General features: G+C 34.9%; 1 protein-coding gene across 3 annotated transcripts in view; it reads right to left on the bottom strand.

Annotated features, from left to right (window-relative positions):
- The window catches only part of WDPCP (WD repeat containing planar cell polarity effector), a 390456-nt gene that overhangs the window by 37563 nt on the left and 332658 nt on the right, over positions 1-20235 (bottom strand). For all 3 annotated transcript variants that reach the window (XM_077766434.1, XM_077766437.1, XM_077766436.1), the window contains one exon: positions 17777-17936. In XM_077766434.1, the coding sequence (XP_077622560.1) occupies positions 17777-17936 (160 nt within the window). The remainder of the gene's footprint in view (positions 1-17776; positions 17937-20235) is intronic.

Here is a 20235-nt window from a genome sequence, read left to right as displayed (position 1 = left end):
TTTTTTTTTTTTTTTTTTGGTGGAGTCTCTTGGGTTTACTATATAGAGTATCATGTCATCTGTAGATAGTTAAAGTTTGACTTCTTCCCATTTGGATGCCTTTTATTTCTTTTGTTGTCTGATTGCTGAGGCTAGGACTTTCAGTACTATGTTAAAAAGTAATGGTGATGTGTAGCAACATGGATGCACCTTGAGGGTATGCTGAGTTAAATAAGTTAGGCAGAGAAGGACAAATATCATATGTTTGCACGTATAGGAGGATTAGGAGGAACTTAACTGAGGAACAAGGGGGAGAAGAAGGGGGGAAATGGTGGGGGAAGGGGAGAGAGGCAAACCATGAGAGACTCTTGAATGCTGACAAAAACTGAGGACTGATGGATGTGGGGGGCAGGGGGGATGGGCACTTGTGGGGATGAGCACTGGGTGTTATGTGGAAACTAATTTGACAATAAACTATTTGTAAAAAAAAAAGAAAAAAAAAGTAATGGTGAGAATGGACATCCTTGCCTTGTTTCTGACTGTGTAAGGGAAAGGCTCACATGTTTTCCCCATTGAGGATGATATTAGCTGTGGGTTATTCATATATGGCCTTTATGATGTTGAGGTTTGTTCCTTCTAACCATACTATGTTGATGGTTTTTATCATGAATGGATGTTGTACTTTGTCAAATGCCTTTTCTGTATCTATTGAAAGGATTGTATGGTTCTTATCCTTTCTTTTTATTAATGTGGTTTATCACATTGATTGATTGGCAAATATTGAACTATACTTGTAGCCCAGGAATAAATCACACTTGATCATGGTGAATGATTCTTTTAATGTACTGTTTTCATTTGATTCTAGTATTTTGTTGAGAATTTCTGCATCTATGTTCATCAGGGATATTGGCCTGCACTCTTCTTTAATGAAATTTTGTCTGGTTTCAATATCAAGGCAATGCTGTCCTCATAGAATGAATGTGAAGTTTTTCTTCCATTTCTGTTTTATGGAATAGTTTGAGAAGAATAGGTATTAACCTCCTCTTTAAATGTCTGGTGGAATTCACCTGTGAAGCCATCTGGCCCTAGACTTTTGTTTATTGGGAGCTTATTACTCGTTCAATTTCTTTGGTGATTACGGGTCTATTTAGGTTTTCTGTTTTTTCCTGTTTTAGTGTTGGTTTATTTATTTATTTATTTTTAGAGTACATTATTTATATAAATTCAAGTTAAGTTAACATACAGTGTAGTATCGGTTTCAGGAGTGGAACCCAGTGAGTCATCACTTATATACAACACCCAGTGCTCATCCCAAAAAGTGGCCTCCTTAATGCCCATCACTTATTTATGTATGTATGTATGTATGTTTTGAATCTCCCTTGGGAGATTGCTTTTTCTTTCTTTCTTTTTGTAAGTTTACTTATTTTGAGAGAAATAGAGACAGCACAAGTTGGGGAGAGGCAGAGAGAGAGAGGGAGAGAGAGAATCCCAAGCAAGCTTTGTGCTGCCAGCACAAGAGCTCAATATAGGGATTGAACTCACAAAAACATGAGATCATGACCTGAACAGAAACCAGGAGTTGGACACTTAGCTGACTGAACCACCCAGATGCCCCACCTATCACCTATTTTGTCAATCCCGCCACTTACCTGCCCTCCAGCAACTCTGTTTGTTCTTTGTATTTAAGAGTCTCTTACAGTTAGCCTCCCTCTCAGTATTTATCTATTTTTCCTTCCGTTCTTCTATGTTCATCTGTTTTGCTTCTTAAATTCCACATGAGTGAAATCATATGATATTTATCTTTCTCTGACTTATTTCACTTAGCATAATACAGTCTAGTTCCATCATGTTGTTGCAAATGGCAAGATTTCATTCTTTTTGATCACTGAGTAATATTTTGTATATATATACCACATCTTCTTTATCCTGTCATCAGTTGATGGACATTTTGGGCTCTTTCCATAATTTGGCTATTGATGATTTTTTTCACCATGGCATTCCTTAAAAAAATTTTCTTTCTTTAAAATTTTTATTTTAGAGAGTGCAAGCAGGGGAGAGAGGAAGAGGGGGAGAGAAAGAGAGAGAGAGGATATGAATTCTTAGTAGGTTCTATGCTCAGTGCAGAGCTTGACATGGGGCTCAAAGCCAAAATTAAGAGTCAGACTCTCAACCAATTGAGCCACCAGGTACCACAAGACTCTAATGTTATGAATATTAGACTTTGGCATTGTCTCAGAGGTCCCTTAGGCTCTCTTTATTTTTTTTTTTTCAGTATTTTTTCTTTTTATTGTTCATTGGATATTTTCTGTTGATTTGTTTTGCATTTCATTGACTCTTTTTTCATTTCAGTTCTGCTCTTATTAAAGCCATCAGTGAGCTTAAAAGAATTGGTTACTTTATTTTTGAGTTCTTTATGTGTTTTTCCTGTTTCCTATTTCTTTTCAAGACTAACTATTTTTCATTTGTTTTAACAGCTTTTATGATTGTTGGAGAATTTTTGTAATAACTGCTTAAAGTTTTGTCAGATAATTCCAGTGTCTGTCATCCCTGTATTACTGTCTATTGACGTTTTTTCTCATGTGAGTGGAGGTTTTCCTGGTTCTTTAAATGACAAGTAATTTGGAGTCCTAGAGATTTTGAATACTGTTAAGGCTTGTGCTTCTTGAAATCCCATGATAAATGTTGATACTTCTGTCCTAGCAGGCAACTGATCTTCTTAGCTTTAGGCTTCAAGTTCTAGTGTACCTCTGTGAGGTGTGGTTCCAATGTTGGTTCAGTTTTCAGAGTCTGCAGTACTATTTAGATCTGTTCATGTGTGTATCACCCAATAGAGTATCTGTGACTTGGGTGATGTTTTATCTGGTAATTTAGATCTCCAAGTCTTTTATATGCTAGTTAGGATCAGATCTACACATGGACAGCTTGGGGTATACTTGGAATTTATAAACAATTTAATTGGGTCACTTTCTTGAGGTCCTTCCTATCTATAATCTCCTTTGGTACTTTTTCTTCTAGGAAGCAGTGTCTTCACTTACCCCATACTGCCACATACTCCCTTGGCTTTCACTGCCTCCAGGCCCAAGTGGTGGCAAGTGAAGGAAAAAATACTGGTAAACTCACCATAGATTGAGGTCCTTCATAATCTGGTCTTCCTCCTCAGTCTGTCTGCCACTATTTCCTTTACAGAGTCTTAAAATAGCTAATCTGTACATTCTTTTTTTTTTTTATACAAATAGTNGAGTTCTCAATTCTGTTCCATTGGTCTATGTGTCTGTTTTTGTGCCAATACCATACTGTCTTGATGATGACAGCTTTGTAGTAGAGGCTAAAGTCTGGGATGGTGATACCTCCCATTTTGGTTTTATTTTCCAGTATTACTTTGGCTATTTGGGGTCTTTTGAGGTTCCATACAAATTTGAGGATAGTTTGTTCTAGCTTTGAGAAGTATGCTGGTGCAATTTTGATTGGAATTGCATTGAATGTGTAGGCTAATCTGTACATTCTTTCAAGGATTTTTAGCTGCATTCAGTGGGAGAGACCAAGGAATAGTGTGCTCACTCCATCTGGAACCAGAATCCGATAATTATGATTTTTAATGGTTTATATAGTATTGTAATATTTGGATGTACTATAATTTAGTCAGTAATTTCCCAAACAGGCATTTAAGATGATTCATTTTATGCTAACAATGTGATGGACATTTCTATATATGTATTACAAAAGTGAAATTTTTAAGTCATGATATTTAAAAGCTTTTGATACAGTTGCCAAAATTACTTTCTGAAAAACTTAATTGGATGTATAAAGCTTGACCATGAAAAAGAATTTTGACCATATTAAAATAAAAAAACAAATGGGAGTCCAGTCTTGAAAATTCTCTCACTGGGGTGTCTGGGTGGCTCAGTCAGTTAAGTATCTGACTGCAGCTCAGGTCATGGTTTCACAGTTTGTGAGTTCAAGCCCTGGGTAGGCCTCTGTGCTTAGAGCTCAGAGCCTGGAGCCTGCTTCAGATTCTGTGTCTGCCTTTCTGCCCCTCCCCTGTTCATTCTCTCTCCCTCTCTCTCAAAAATAAATAAACGCTTAAAAAAAAAAAAAAAGAAAATACCCTCAACAGACGAAATCAGTCTCCTCATATCAACAAAGGTTAATTGAGCTTACTTTGCAAGACTAACTTGACCTGGGTCATTTCTTGCTTTTGCCTGTGGAAATCCTAAGTAAAACTTGAACTGTTTCCCAGGATTGACATAAAGTAAGCACTCACCAATTCCCTAGCATTTAAGAAAATTTTAATATTATAACCAATCACTGTGAAGAATAAAGCATCACTGCTTTCTCACTATATAAGGTGCTCTATAATAATATACCCCTGAGCCTCATTCCATGTTTTGGTTTGAGTGCCTTTGGTTTGAAACTTTCTTTTTGGTGTGTGCACAATAAATTTTTACTACTTACTACTTTGCTGAATCATTGGTTTTACTGTTATTTCTGAACTTTTGACAACCACAATGGACTGAAACACATTAAACACCATTTAAAAATGCATTTGACTCCCCTCTACCAAAATAGTGGTCCCCACTGCATGTTGATAGCTTAATTTATGGCTCTGGAAACTGGTAAATATAGGGAACTAACCAAGCATTTACTTAGCCTTTCAGGGTAATCAAATAACAAGTAGGGAATTTTTTTTTTCTATATAGAAGAATTCCAGCTTATAACTGTAGAAGAAATGACAATATTAGAAGATCACAGTTTCACTACCCCTAGTTAAATAATAATCTAGGCAGCTTTCATAAGTAAATTCCAAAACATTAAGAGAAATGTTGATGGGGAACTTTATAGAGATCTTCCTTAACTTTTGATGGGGTTACATCCTGATAAACCCACTGTAAGTTGGAAATACCTTATGTCAGTGATGCATTTAATACACCTAACCTACCAAACATCATAGCTTAGCCTAGCCTACCTTAAATGTGCTTAGAATACTTAACATTAGCCTAGAGTTGGGCAAGATGATCTAACACAAAGCCTATTTTATAATAAAGTGTTGAATATCTCATGTAATTTATTGAATACTGTACTGAAAGTGAAAAACACAATAGTTCTATGGGTACAGAATGGTGATAAATGAGTCAGTTGATTACCCTTTTAGTCATGTGGCTGCCTGGGAGCTGTGTCTGGCTGCCACCACCCAGCATCACATACAGTACCATGTATCACTAGCTCACGAAAAGGTCAAAATTCAAAATTTGAAATATGGTTTCTGTTGAATGTGTATCACTTCTGTACCATCATAAAGTCAAAAAATCATAAGTTGAACCATCTTAAGTCAGGGGCCATCTGTAATGGAGAATTCCACTGATTAATCTTAGCATCACTAAAAGACATACTTCCTTTTGTATGATAATAGCACACAGTATCCTCTGTTATTTTTTGTTATTTGGGACACAAAACAACAATTTACCAAAATTTGTTTATAGGAACATATATAAGAAAAGCAAAATAATTAACATTTCTAAATATAGGGGATTTGCAGATGACTGATATTCTTCTCTCATATTCCAGATATGCAGTTTGTCTCTGTGAAGGGATATGCAAAGCTTGGTATATCTTGCACAGTAGGTAACAGACCAGTAGCTTGGCCTGTAAGGAAAAGGTATTACATAGTGGTGTCAGGGTGTTTCAGACCCCATTTAGACAATTTTCTTAGGAACTTCCATATCTTCAGAAAGCAATTCAGGACACCTGTTTTCAGTTGTACATGAAATAGCAAAACCAAAGCATCTTTTGTTTTAAGTTTTTTCTATGTATATAAATGGCGTCATCTTTCTTAGGCTATTTTCTGCTTTCATTATTCTCTCCTTATAAGTTTCTGTTTCCTAACTTCTTTCATTTCTCTTTGTTGACAGAGTAAGGTATGTGAACCTAGATTCAACAATTATGGCAGAAAAAAAATAGACCGTAAGGAATACTGAAGAATAACTGAAGGCACATAGATATTTCTCCTTCGTCCTCAGTGGCCTATATTGCATTATTTTGAAACCGTGTATGTAAATATTTTAAGCTCCATGAGGTCTGTATGTGAGGATAACAGCTTTCCAGGGAAAACTAAGTATATAAAAAAAGCCTCCTTAAAGTGAGTCCTTTTAAAACTGGCATTGAAAATCACCGTAAATAGTGATAGTACAATTTGGCTAAAAAATAAAAGGTAAAACATACTGATAAGCTTATATTAATAAAATTTAGGTTATAATTTCAAACTAGGCACAAATTCTTAGAAGGAACAAAGTAAGTCAGTTTGATTGGGCAGGTGGGGAGTAGTCCTAGTTTTTTGGTGTTTTTTTTTTTTTTTTTTTACCAGATTCTCTAGAAGCATTATATGGCATCTTTAACTTCACATTTGACTTTCACAACACACATCATCATAAATAAATCTATTTTTTTCAAGAAATATTTAAGGAATTCATTTTTCTGTGGCTTCTATTAATACTTTTGATAATAAACTCGTCTTCTGTAGTTCTTTTAATTTCATTATCCTTATGGAATTTCTCTTTTTCACTTAATTGGTCTAAGTGCCATTTCCTCATTTATCAGTGGTTTTTGCATGAGATCTGAACATTCCTCCAATGTCTCTTTCATTGAGCTCATGAAATATTCTTTATGCAAGATTTTTGGTTGTTTTGAAATGTCTTTGCATTACTGTGGTAGGTATTTGCACAGCTGACAATCTGTGAAACTGCTGATGACCTTGCACTTAATAGGTAGAAATAAATGCTAGTATTCACTGTGGAGAAATACTTGAGTGAGGACTAAGGTTATAAGTAGTTAATTCATTCTTAGATATTTCACATTATGAAGACTGTTCTTGCTCTGTGTAAACTCCTAACTGTAGGATTTCAGATAATGAATTTCTAGGCAATAAGGATGCCCCTGTAGCTGAAATTTTAAGGTATTCTGAATGCAAGTTAGGAAGTTTGAATGTATTGAGCTTTGTGGAAGAGTAGTACTATGCAAGAAGTACTGTGAAGTCTACTAACAAAGGTTAAGAGTTTTAAAATATATTAATACTAATACAGTTTTGAACATGAAATTATACTTTCATGTTTTTCATTTCACTTAGTTAATAAAAAGAATACATTCTAAACCAAAACACTATCCCTTAAAATATGTAAATTTTAGAACTTTGGATTTTTAAGGTGTTTGCTTTTCTTGTTCCAGTACTGGTTAGCTATGATTCTAAAATAGAGCCATGAATCTGTAAAGCACCTCATTTTGTCAGAGCTTTTCTTGAGACACATTAAAGCCACAATAGAATGAAACTTCTCTTTTACAATAAGCTTTAGTGGGTCAGAAAATGAAAATTAAAATATTCACTGGAGACCAGATTAGACTGGAGAGAAAATGGAAATACTCTTTTCTTTTCCAACTTTTATTCTATCTTTGTCACATTTTCTTGATCAGCTTTCTTATAGCTAGAGATTAGGTGAAAACCTCTAAACATTTTTACATTGTCAAATTGCTAATACCCTTTAATTTTTATATTTTAAAGGAGTTTATGATTGATGGTCTTCTTTGGAAATATGTTTGAAATTGGCCATGTTTAGTCATATACTGAAGCTCAGAAAGAGATGTCTGTACTTAGTTTTTAGCTTTATAGACAGCAAACATAAAACATCTAGTAGGGATAATATGAACTTAATCAGTCCTATGTAATATACATTAAGTTACTTTAATAGCTGAACACACCATAGTTGAAATGCTCAGTATATTCTACATTTATTTTGGTTTAAGATGCAGAAATGGACTTCCTAGACATATGCCATATGTTCTCTTCTTATGCCAAGTTAACAAGAATTAAAAGACTGAGATGAATAAACAAGGTCAACTTAAGCTGAGCCAAATTAGACAACAGAATAATTGTCAGATTTTCTGTTGGCAGGGACAGTTTGTTTTGAGCCAATCTTCATGAATTATAGGCTGTAAATTTTTTTTCCTGTAAGTCTACCGCCAGCCATTCTGTTGACAATTTTCTTTGTTTTGTAAACACTGAAAATTTTCATCAATTATATTGTTTATAGACACACATAAGGATTATGGATAGATGGGGGGGGTTGTTTGTTTGTTCTAACTTAAGGGAAATTTGCGTAGAAACAAATCAAATAAAACCAAGCCAAAATTTAGTAACTTTTTAACAAGATTAGTATTTCATTTGGTGTTTCTTAGGTATGAATTCAGATATAATAAATAGTAGGAAACTAAACAATATCACTATTAATTTGTGACAGTAAATATCAAAGTAGATAGATTTGTTACAAATGCAAGGTTTATTTACTCTACATTAAAGAATTTTAGACCTTAAAGGGAATAACATAATAAAAAGGGGAAGATTGAAGCAATTAGAGAAATGGAAATATTAAAAAAAATAATAACTAGTTTAGGGCAGTACCAAACCTAAAGTAAAATGTTTAGTCCTAGGATCAGTTATTTTCTATTGTCCTTTTCACTCTGCTCTTTTTCATTCTAAACTGTTTTTTCTTTGTTTAACTTTTTTTAAATTGTCAGATCAAAAAATATGAAAGATTAACCATTTAAAGACTGTTTATCTTAGCGGCATAAAAAATATGAAAGCCAACTATTAAATAATGGTGTCAGTGACTTATAAAGTCTCAGTCAATTCACATTATGGTGATTTTTAAAAACACTCATTTATACCCTAAACGTTGTAACTGCTATTAATATGGAAGTGCCTGATTCTTTTAGATGTCTAAAGTGTCTACTTAACACACTTATTACTAGTGATGTATTCTTATATCTTGAATATTCTTGTATTATAAAAATAATTATTTTATTTATTCAGTAAATATTTATTAAGCCTGTTATATTCCAGACGGTTTTCTAAGTCCTGGAGGATCCATCAGTGAATAATTAAAAAATCTTTACCCTTATACAGTTTACATTCAAGTAAGTTTGTTTATAAACTCAAGCATCGTACATTCTATTCAAAACCAGTTTTCAGCTGGTTTCTAGATTATATTTAATTCAAATGAATTCCATTTATTAATTTTGCCATAGGCTACCCAGAAATTAAAATTTTACTCAGTTTTGTTGATTGTTTCCTTTGCTGTGCAGAAGCTTTTTATCTTGATGAAGTCCCAATACTTCATTTTTGCTTTTACTTCCTTTGCCTCCTAAGACATGTGTAGTAAGAAATTGCTATGGCTGAGTCAAAAAGGTTGTTGTCTATTTTCTTCTCTAGGATGTTAATGGTTTCCTGTCTCACATTTCATCCATGTTGAATTTATTTTTGTCTGTGGTGTAAGAAAGTGGTCCATGTTCATTTCATCTTTTGCATGTTGCTGTCCAGTTCTCCCAGAACCATTTGTTGAAGAGACTGTCTTTTTTCCACTGGGTACTCTCTTTGGCTTTGTTGGAAATTATTTGGCCATACATTTGTAGGTCCATTTCTGGGTTCTCTATTCAGTTCCATTGATCCATATGTCTGTTTTTTTGCCAGTACCATACTGTCTTGATGATTACAGCTTTGTAATACAGCTTCAAGTCTAGAACTATGATGCCTCCAACTTTTTTCTTCCTAATTTTTTAAAATGTTTGTTTATTTTTGAGAGAGAGACAGAGACAGAGCACAACTAGGGAAGAATCAGAGAGAGAGAGGGAGACACAGAATCTGAAGCAGGCTCCAGGCTCTGAGCTTCAAGTGCAGAGTCTGACACGGGGCTTGAACTCATGAACTGTGAGATCATGACGTGAGTGAAGTTCGCTGCTTAACCAACTGGGCCACCCAGGCACTCCTGGTTTTCTTTTTCATGATTGCTTTGGTCACTTGGGGTCAGGCACAAACTTTAGGATTGTTTGTTGTAGTCTGTGAACAATAACAATGCTGGTGGTATTTTGATAGGGATTACATTGAATGTGTAGATTGTTTTGGTTAGTATAGATATTTTAACAATATTCTTCTGATCCATGACATGAATGTTTTTTCATTTCTTTTTGTCTTCTTTAATTTCTTTCAAAGTTGTCTGTAGTTTTCAGTGTATAGATCTTTTACCTCTTTTGGTTAGGTTTATTCCTAGGTATCTGGACAGTGAAGGAAATAATCAACAAAACTAAAAGGCAACCAGCAGAATGCAAAAAGATATTTGTAAATGGCATATAAGATAAAGGGTTAATATCCAAAATCTGTAAAGAAGTTATCAAACTTAGCACCCCAATAACAAATAATCCAGTGAAGAAATGGGCAAAAGACATGAACAGACACTTTTCTTTTTTTATTTTTCTTTTTTAAAATTTACATCCAAGTTAGCATATAGTGCAATAATGATTTCAGAAATAGAATCCTGTGATTCATCCCCTATGTATAATACCCAGTGCCCATCTCAACAAGTATTCTGCTTAATGCCCCTTGTCCATTTAGCCCATCCCCGTCTACCATCCCTCCAGCAATGCTAAGTTTGTTCTCTGTATTTGGGAGTCTTTTAAGTTTTGTCCCCTTGGTTACCTTCTCTTATGTTCATCAAATACATTTCAAAAGGACACCCAGGTGGTTAAGACATGTGAAAAGATGCTCAGCATGAATCATTATCAGGGAAATACAAGTCAAAAACACACTGAGATAGCACCTCAAACCTGTCAGAATGGCTAAAATGAACAACTCAGGAAACAACAGATATTAGCAAGGATATGGAGAAAAGGGAACCCTTTGGCACTGTTGGTGGGAATGCAAACTGGCGCAGTCACTCTGGAAAATGTGTGTGCGTATATGTGTGTGTGTGTGTATGTATATATGTATATACACACACATATATAATTATACACAATACACATATATGATTAATAATGACATATATATATATAATTACCCCCACACACAATGGAATACTACTTGGTGATGAAAAAGAATGAAATATTGCCATTTGCAACAACAGGAATGGAACTAGAATGCTAAGCAAAATAAGTCACTCAGAGAAAGATAGATATCATATGATTTCACTAATGGTGAGTTTAAGAAACAACATAGGGGAAAGGAAGGAAAAATAAGATAAAGACAGGGAGGCAAACCATAAGAGACTCTTAAATACAGAGAACAAATTGGGTGTTGCTTGAGGGGAGGTGAGTGAGGAGATGGGCTAAATGGGTGATAGGCATTAAAGAAGGCAATTGTTGGGATGAGCCCTGGGTGTTGTATGTAAGTGACGAATCACTGGGTTCTAGTCCTGAAGCCAATACTAAACTGTATTTTAACTAACTTGACTTTAAATAAGTAAGTTTAGAATAAAAAATAATTTATTCAGTCATATAGGCATATGAAGAATGTATGGGATAATGAATGGGAAGGATTTAAAATTAAGAGGACATTTTATAAAGTAGACTAATATTTTATGGTTCAGTCAATCATTTATGGATGGAATATTTGTTGAATCCCCACTCTGTGGCTGGTTTGGGGTTGGAGGCTGCGGATACAAAGTGAGCAAACGTAGATATACCGTTAACCCCTGCTGAGTAGGCCCATGTTCGTGGGCTATGTTGCCATTCTGTTCTCTGTGCTTCTCTCTTTTATAGACCTTGAAATATTAATGAACTCTTACAGACAAAAACTTCAAGTATCTTGGGTAGTTAAACTTTCCCAATGTAGTTCTGATACTCAGATTTAGCCCTGAGCTCCAGAATTCGTATGGTGAAGTGTGAGATCAGACCTCACATCAAAATTGTGACTGATGTCAAGGTAGATTTCCCTGTCAAGCCAGCCTAGTCATTCAAAATGATCTATTAAAAATGCAGGACAAATCCTCACAATTTGTATTAATTTTTCCTTGCTGTTTTAACAATTTAGTGGCTTAAACAGGGCACATTCCTTTTCTGGAATTGCTAGAAAATAACCCCTTTTCTTGCATTTTTGAGCTTCTAGAGGCTAGCCTACATTGGCTCTTTTGGATCCTGGCTCCTTTCCACTATTTTCAAAGCTGGCAGTGTAGGTTGAGTCCATCTCACAGTGAATCACTCAGATTCTGATTCTTCTGCCTCTCTCATCCATATTTAAGGACCCTCTTCTAGATTTAAGGATTACATTAGGCCTATCTGGATAATCTGGAATAATCTTCCTATTAAAAAATTTTTTTAATGTTTACTTATTTTTGAGAGAGAGAAAGATAGAGGGAAAGCAGGGAAGGGGCAGAGAGAGAAGGAGATGCAGAATCTGAAACAGGCTCCAGGCTCTGAGCCCCACACAGAGCCCGATTCGGGGCCCGAGGAACGGTGAGATCATGACCTGAGTTGAAGTCAGACGCTTAACCGACTGAGCCACCCAGGCACACCAAATCTTCATATTTTTAAGTCAGATGATTAACACCCTTAATTCCATCTGTTTCCATAATTCACGTTTACAACATAATGTAACATATTTATAATTTCTGGAGATTAGGATATGGACATCTTTGGGAATCTATTATTTTGCCCACTTCTATACTCTAATATCATATATTGGCTTCTCACTATAATTAAAACAAAGATCATACATACTAATATGCCTTAAAAAGGCTCTAGTAATTTATCATCTTCCATCCCCCTTTACAGTTTAGCTGTCTTGGCTCTCTGTTATACAAAGGGCCTTTGCATGGATACTTTGCTCTCCCTGGAATCCTCTGTCAATTTATTGCTTCCTCACCTAGATGACTCCTTATCATTCAGCCTGTAACTCAAATAGTACCTTCTCTACTCAAAAGTTCTTTGTATTTTTTCCTAGTCCTTATCATTAATTGAATGACCTTTAGTTATTTATTTCTGCTTGTTTTTTATCTGTAGCATTCTGCTTCCTCCACTACATGCTTGAGAACTTGAAGAGTGCAGTAGGTATGCAGTACCAAGTATGCTCTGGGCATTCTGGTAGGACTTAAGAGAAATGATAGTATCAAAGAGTCAGGGTGGTTTTCCCCTTCCTGGAGTTTATAGGTTAATGAGGGAGCAGATACTAATCTAATAATCACATAAGAATAAAACTACAAGTATTATAATATTATAAGGCTTTATAATTAGGATGTTTTACTATCTGGTAGGTCTAGCTCTGCTCCCATAGTTTCTTCTTTGTTTTAATTTTCTATGTGAACTTTAATATCACCTTATCTAACTCAGTAAAAAGTATGTTGGTCCTCTTATTGAGATTACATTAAATGTAGTTAGTTTAATAATATAATACATTGATTTAGGGAGAACTGACATCTATATGATGTTGAGTCCTCCTATTCAAGAAGAAGTATATCTTCCCATTTGTTCAAGGCCATTTTTATATCTTTCACAGTGTTGTAAGACTTCTATCATGTGGAATTTGCATATTTGTTCAGTTTATTTCTCAGTATTTAATCTTTGTTGATAACATAGATGGGGTTTTCCTCTACCATTGCCATCTCTAACTCTTTACTGTTTGTGTATATGAAGGCTATTTGTTCTTGTACATTAATTTTACATCTTTCTACCTTACTGTATTTTTAAAATATTTGATTTTATCATTGATTCCCTAGTACTCTTCTGTCATATTGTCATATCACTGCAAATGGAGATAGTTTTAGTTCATTACCAATTTTTTAAAAGTTTGTTTGTTTAGGGAGCGAGTGCAGAGAAGGGGCAGAGAGAGGAGGGGAGAGAGAATCCAAGCACGCTCCATACCATGAGTGCAGAGCCTGATGCAGGGCTTGAACCCATGGACTGGAGGATCACGACTGAGCTGAAGTATGATGCTCAACCGACTGAGCCACCCAGGCACCCTCCTTACCAATTTTTGTTCTCTAGTTCAAGGATTGGCAAACTTTAAAATACCAGATAGTAAATTATCTGGGCTTTGAGGACCATACAGTCTCAACTACCAATCCATAAACAATAAATAGATAAATAAATGGGTATGGATGTGTTCTAATAAAGCTGTATTTACAAAAGCAGCAGGTTTGCATTTGGTCACTGGGCCATAGTTTGCCAATCTTTGATCTAGTTGATCTAATTGTAATGGCAATACCTCTAGTACAGTGTTGAATAGTAGCAGAGATAGAGGGTATTCTTGTCTTGTTTCTGATTTTAGTGGAAATGCCCTCAGTGATTGCCTATTAAATAAGATACTAGCATTAGGACTAAGTTATATACATTATATTAAGAATATATTCCTCAATTTCTATTTTCTTGCATATTTTTTCTGCCATTTTCAGTGCCTTTTATTAAATTTTAATTTGAATTTATTCCCATTAGAGTGCCTTGTAATTTATTTTTCATTTCTAAGATATTTATTTCCTTTTGTTTTTTGAACGTAGTGAGCATCCTCTTTCCCCACCACATTCTCTCCCCTTCCCCCGCCTCCGGCCCTTAGATTTGTCCATCTAATTCAGAGTGGGTTTCTATAGTACTTGGATTGTTGCCATACTGTTTTCTTGTACTTCATGGCTGTTTTAAGGGAGAGAATTTTTCTCAACTGATATGTGTTGGTCTTCATTTTTCTGCTTTTTTGAAGTATAACTCTGATTAGAACTCTTCATCTCTTTCCTGTTTATTTTTGTGGTATTGGAATGTATTTTGTGAGATTCTGGTTCAGTGGAGCCCTCTGTATAACTGAGTCTCACACTTGTTTTAGTGGGGTAGACACATAGATCAATAGAACAGTATGGCAAACCCAGAAATAACTCTTTACACTTAGGGTCAACTGATTTTTGACAAAGGAGTAAAGGCAGTTAGATTTTCATGTACAGAATAATGAACTTTAACCCTTATATGACATCATAAATAAAAATTAACTCAAAATCGACTTGGGTGTAAGAGCTAAAACTGTAAAACTATCAGAAGAAAACATAAAACTTTTGTAATTTTAGGTGAGAAAAAGATTTCTTATATATAAAAGTACAATTAATAAAAGAAATAAAAAACTAAATTGTCTTTTAGCAAAATCTGAAACTCTTGCGCTTCAAAAGACACTGCTTAGGAAAATGAAAGGGCAAGCCACAGACTAGGAGAAAATATTTGCAAATCACATATGTGATAAAGGACTTACAATTGAGAATATATAAAGAGGTCTTATAATTCAATAATAAGAGAACTTATTTAAAAAATGGACAAAATTTTGAATAAATATTCCACCAAAGAAGATATGCTAATGGCTAATAACCACATAGAAAAGGTCAACGTCATTTGTTATTAGGGAAATGCAAATTAAAATCATGAGACACTATACCCAGGAGAGTGGTTATAATAAAAAAGACTGACAGTATCAACCGCAGATGAGGATATGGAGAAACTGAAACCCTTGTACCTTGCTGATGGGTATGTAAAATGTTAATCACTTTGAAAAAACAAGTTGGTAGTTTATAAAAACTAACAATGTAAATATAAACTGAGAACATGATCCATCAGTTCTGCTCCTAGATATCTACCCAAGAGAAGTAAAAATGTATGTCTCTCAAAGACTTATGTGAATATTTATATCAACATTATTCATGTAGCCAAAAGCTAAAAGTAATTAAAATATCCAGCAGCTGGTGAGTGGATAAACAAAATATGGTATATCCATACAATGGAATACTATTCAGAAATTACAAAGGAATAAATTACACAGTATAACATGTATGAACCTCAGAAACCATAATGCTAAGTGAAAGAAGCCTGACCAACAAAAGACAACATATTGCCTGAATTCATTTATATGAAGTTTCCAGACTGTATGATACTGTTTATATGAAATTCCTCTAGGGGCAGGAAGCAGACACGCTGACTGAGTTAGGCTGGAGGTAGAAGTGGGAATGGACTGTAAACTGGCACAAGGGAATTTTGTGCCAGTGGAAATGTTCTAAAACTACACTGTGGTGGTAGTTGCACAACTTTATACATTCAGCCAGCATTGTTGAATTGTATATTTACAAAGGGTGAATTTTATGGAATATTATACCCCAGTAACATTGTTTTTAAAAAAGTAAATAAAGAAGTAGGACTGCCTGGTAGTTAAAGATAATAATGGCTGCTTTCCTTTCCACCTCCCAGTATTTTCTCTATAAAGAATATAGAACGTAATAAAGGAAGAAACAAATTGCATGAAAGCCACAGCTTCAGCATGACTTGATAGAGAACTTCCAAACAATTATAAATAAAATGGAAAAAATACCAAATACTAGTGCATGATCTCCAATTCCTGGTGTTCTTAGAGAGCATGAACTACACCATGCAGTTTGAAGGGATAGTTTTTTAAATGCACATGTCTGGGGTGGAGAGAGGAGTGGGTGAAAAAAAGGCAAAAAGGGAGAAGCACCTTCTGGCAGTTGGGTGTGAAGGAAGAAAGAAGCAAAAGGGGAAAATTTAGGGCCCTGAAANAGTGGTTATACAACTCTGTCAGGAATGTGTGAAGAGCTTAATTAGACTGTTTTTAGTTCTCTTATTCAGGATGTTCTGGTTAAATTTTTGGCTAGTCTGCCATTCTGTCACTTGACCTAAGCAGGCTAGTAGAGCTGTGGCTTTCCCTGTTCATTTCCTATCAAATTTGTTACTTTTACTGATAGTTAGTTTGCTATTTTTGTCAATAAGATTGCTCGGCAGGGGTTTTTCTACTCAAAGCTCCAAATCATGTCAACTAGCTGTTGTTTTTCATAGCCTGTCCTACCCTAGAACTACATGGCTGAACTAGCTTGAGAGTGGTGAAAGGACGGGAGCAACCCTAGAACATCAGAGTTCCCCTTCATTACTAGAAGCTCAGCATTATTTCAGGAACAAATGCTTATCAAATTGTTGTTTGCCCTACTGGATTTCAGAGCTCTGAAATGGTAGTTTTTGTCCAGTTTTAAAACTGTTTCTTGGGGATAGGATTTACTTAACCCTAAACTCTGCCATACTTGGAAATTCTCCTTTATTTACTATTAACCAAACTATGCAGTTTGAGGCATTTTTCTCAAGGATATTATAAGTATATATGTGTAATTGACAGGAAATATGAAATATATTGAAATATGATATATATGAAAAATATGGCTTCTTAACAGTAATTGTATATATTTGGGATCCTCAAGAGCAGGTATGTAAACTATAGAACGGGGGCCAAATCTTGCCCACTGCCTATTTTTGTAAATAAAGTTTTATTGTAACACAGTCACTCTCGTTTATTTATGTATTGTCTATGGCTGCTTTCATATTACGATGGCAGAGTGAGTGTTATGATAAAATCTGTATGAACAACAAAGCCTATTATTTGGTGCTTTACACAAAAAGTTTGCTGACCTTTGCTTCAGAGCATTATCATAATTAACATAACTACCATTATAAATAATATTACTTTGTCTAGTATATTTACTTCACATTTATCCTTTATTTTCTCAACCCAATATAATCAGCTACATAGATATGAATCATCAGTTATCAGATTTCAGAAACTAATGGTAACCTTCATAAGTACGATCATATAAATTATAATTCAAATATACTAAAAATTAATATTTTAATCTAATCCAACAAATTTAACAGATGATTAGATTTAATAATCTAAAATTTAACAAGAGTAAGACCAGAATCTGGTATATTATAGTAATTTCACATTCATGTTAGTCTGCAATAACATTCATTCTAATGATACTCTGTTTATACTCAATTACATCATAATTGCTCTTGCATGAACAAACTACCATAAAGTCGTTGACATGAGAAAATACACATTTTTTTCTTTGATATTTTTAAATATCCTTGCTTTACTATTAGTTTGTATTTAAACAGGGAATATTTAACTTGTTTAATACTAAATACTTTGTGGAGCAAGTTGTCTTATTTCAACATATCTTACCTGTTAGAAGAGACATTCAGTGTTCTTTGTTGAATGATATGTTTATGGATTGAACAAAAGGGAGGGAGGTCATCTGGAAATGTGTCTTCTCCTTGAGCTAAAGATAGGCCAACAAAAGCTTCATTTAGCATATCTCCTCTGTCCAAAGGTCCCAGGAGTTCTGTTAAAAAATGATCGAGATGTAAGTTAAAATCAAATAAAATTCCTGATAAATCCTTCAAAAGTATGATTACAGGAAGAACTTTCACATATCCCAATGAAACTGAAACATTTGTCAATTAACTATATAGTGCACAGTGGAAATCTTGCATAGTCCTGAGTTCTGTTATTCTGACACTTAGCTCGACCAGGGGAATTTGATAACTGAGTAATTAACGTTCCTGAGTTTAGCTTTTAAAAATGCACTTAAAGCTTCCTCATTCATAGTGTTCTTAGCCAGCATTTTATTAATCAAATATTTTTGTTGTTAACAAATTACTAGAATATTTTATTATATTGGAAAGTTGTGAGAAGTAAATAAGTTTACACTCCATATGTGGAACGCAATTTAAAAGCAATAAAGGAAAGTATCTTTCCCAATATTTTACTTTTAATTAGAATTTTAAAGTGTATAGAGAGTTTGCTAGTTTCACATCATATAGATATCTGTATAAAGCAAACTTTAATATTGGCAACTTTGACAGGGCATTGTTTAGAAAAATTGTGAAATGTGATGAAGTTGTGAAAGATATATTTGAAAAAACATAGGCCTTATTAAAAGCCAAAAACTCTTAGAACTGCACTCTGTGCATGTGTGTATTTTTTTTCTTCCTTTCTTCCTTTCCTTTCCTTTCCTTTCCCTTTTCTTACCCTTTCCATTCCTTTCCTTTTTTTTGAGAGAGAGAGAGAGACGGAGCATGAACCAGGAGTGGCAGAGAGAGAGACAGGATGAACCAAGAGGGGTAGAGAGAGAGAAAGAGAGGGAGATAGAGAATCCCAAGCAGACTCCACATTAGCAGTGCACAGAGCCTGATGTGGGGCTCAGACTCCTGAAACCATGACCTGAGCTGAAATCAAGAGTTGGGATTAGGAGGAACTTAACTGAGGAACGAGGGGGAGAAGAAGGGGGGAAATGGTGGGGGAAAGGGAGAGAGGCAAACCATGAGAGACTCCTGAATGCTGACAAAAACTGAGGACTGATGGATGTTGGGGGGAGGGGGGATGGGCATGGAGGAGGGCACTTGTGGGGTTGAGCACTGGGTGTTATGTGGAAACTAATTTGACAATAAACTATTTGTTAAAAAAAAAAAATGAAATAAAAAAGAGAGTTGGGCTTTTAACTGACTGAGCTACCCAGTTGCCCCTAACATGTTAACCATTTCTTAAGTGTGCAATTCAATAGTATTAAGTATATTCATCTTATTGTGCAACAGATTTCCAAACTTTTTTCTGCTTGCAAAACTGACACTGTACACCCATTAAACAACTCCTATTTATTTCCTCTTTCCCTTCTTCTAGGCCGTGATAACCACCATTTTACTTTTTGTTTCTATAAATCTGACTACTTTAGATACTTCATATAAGTGGTATCTTATAGTATTTGTATTTATGTGACTAGCATATTCCCCTTAGCATAATGTCCTCATGGTTCATCCGTGTGGTAGGATTTCCTTCCTTTCTTTTTTTTTTTTTTTTATCCCCCAAATTGAGAAGGGACTTTGAGACAGGAATATAAAGGTGGTGATTCCATATAGTATACACAGAGTTTTATTCAGGGTAATTTATGGATGGGGCAATCAGGTGGAAGAGATCTATGGAAACTACATAGTTATTCTCCAGAAAATCCAGACCTTAGTCCACAGATTGTATTAGAGCTAAGGGACACAAAGAAGGATGGTGTAATGAGATCACAGGGTAACACGTACCTCAAAGACTTTGCATGCACCTCATTGACAGCTAACCTTTTATTAAATTTTGTGGCACTACCAGTGCCTCACAAGGGGGAAAGACTGTGTTATGGCTAACAGATTCACGGGAACCCAAAACATGCCTCCCACCTCATTCTAGCGTTGGCAGCCCTCCTAAGGTATGTATATTAATCTCCAGGGGGCCTGGAAAATGTAACCCTGAGAGAGGTAATCAAATGAACATGAACAAGATGGTAGGGTCAAAGATGGAATTAGTATTGACAGCACTCCTACATAGGGAAATGATGGTTTCATAGAATGCGTATGGGATGTTGTTTCCTCTTCAGTTTTTTTGCAGAAGTTTGAAGAGGACTGGTGTTCTTCTTTAAATGTGTGGTGGACTTTCCAGTGAAGACATCAGGTCCTGGATTTTTCTTTTTGATTTATCCATTTTTAGGATTTATCCATTTCTTCCAGGTTTTACAATTTGTTGGCATGTACATGTTCGTAGTATTCTTAGAATCCTTTTTATTTCTGTTGTATTGGTTGTAATAACCCCTCTTTCTGATGTTT

Source organism: Crocuta crocuta, unplaced genomic scaffold, assembly GCF_008692635.1.
Source record: "Crocuta crocuta isolate KB4526 unplaced genomic scaffold, BGI_CrCroc_1.0 scaffold113, whole genome shotgun sequence".
NCBI classification, from domain to species: domain Eukaryota; kingdom Metazoa; phylum Chordata; class Mammalia; order Carnivora; family Hyaenidae; genus Crocuta; species Crocuta crocuta.
This window is presented reverse-complemented; position numbering and strand designations above follow the sequence as displayed.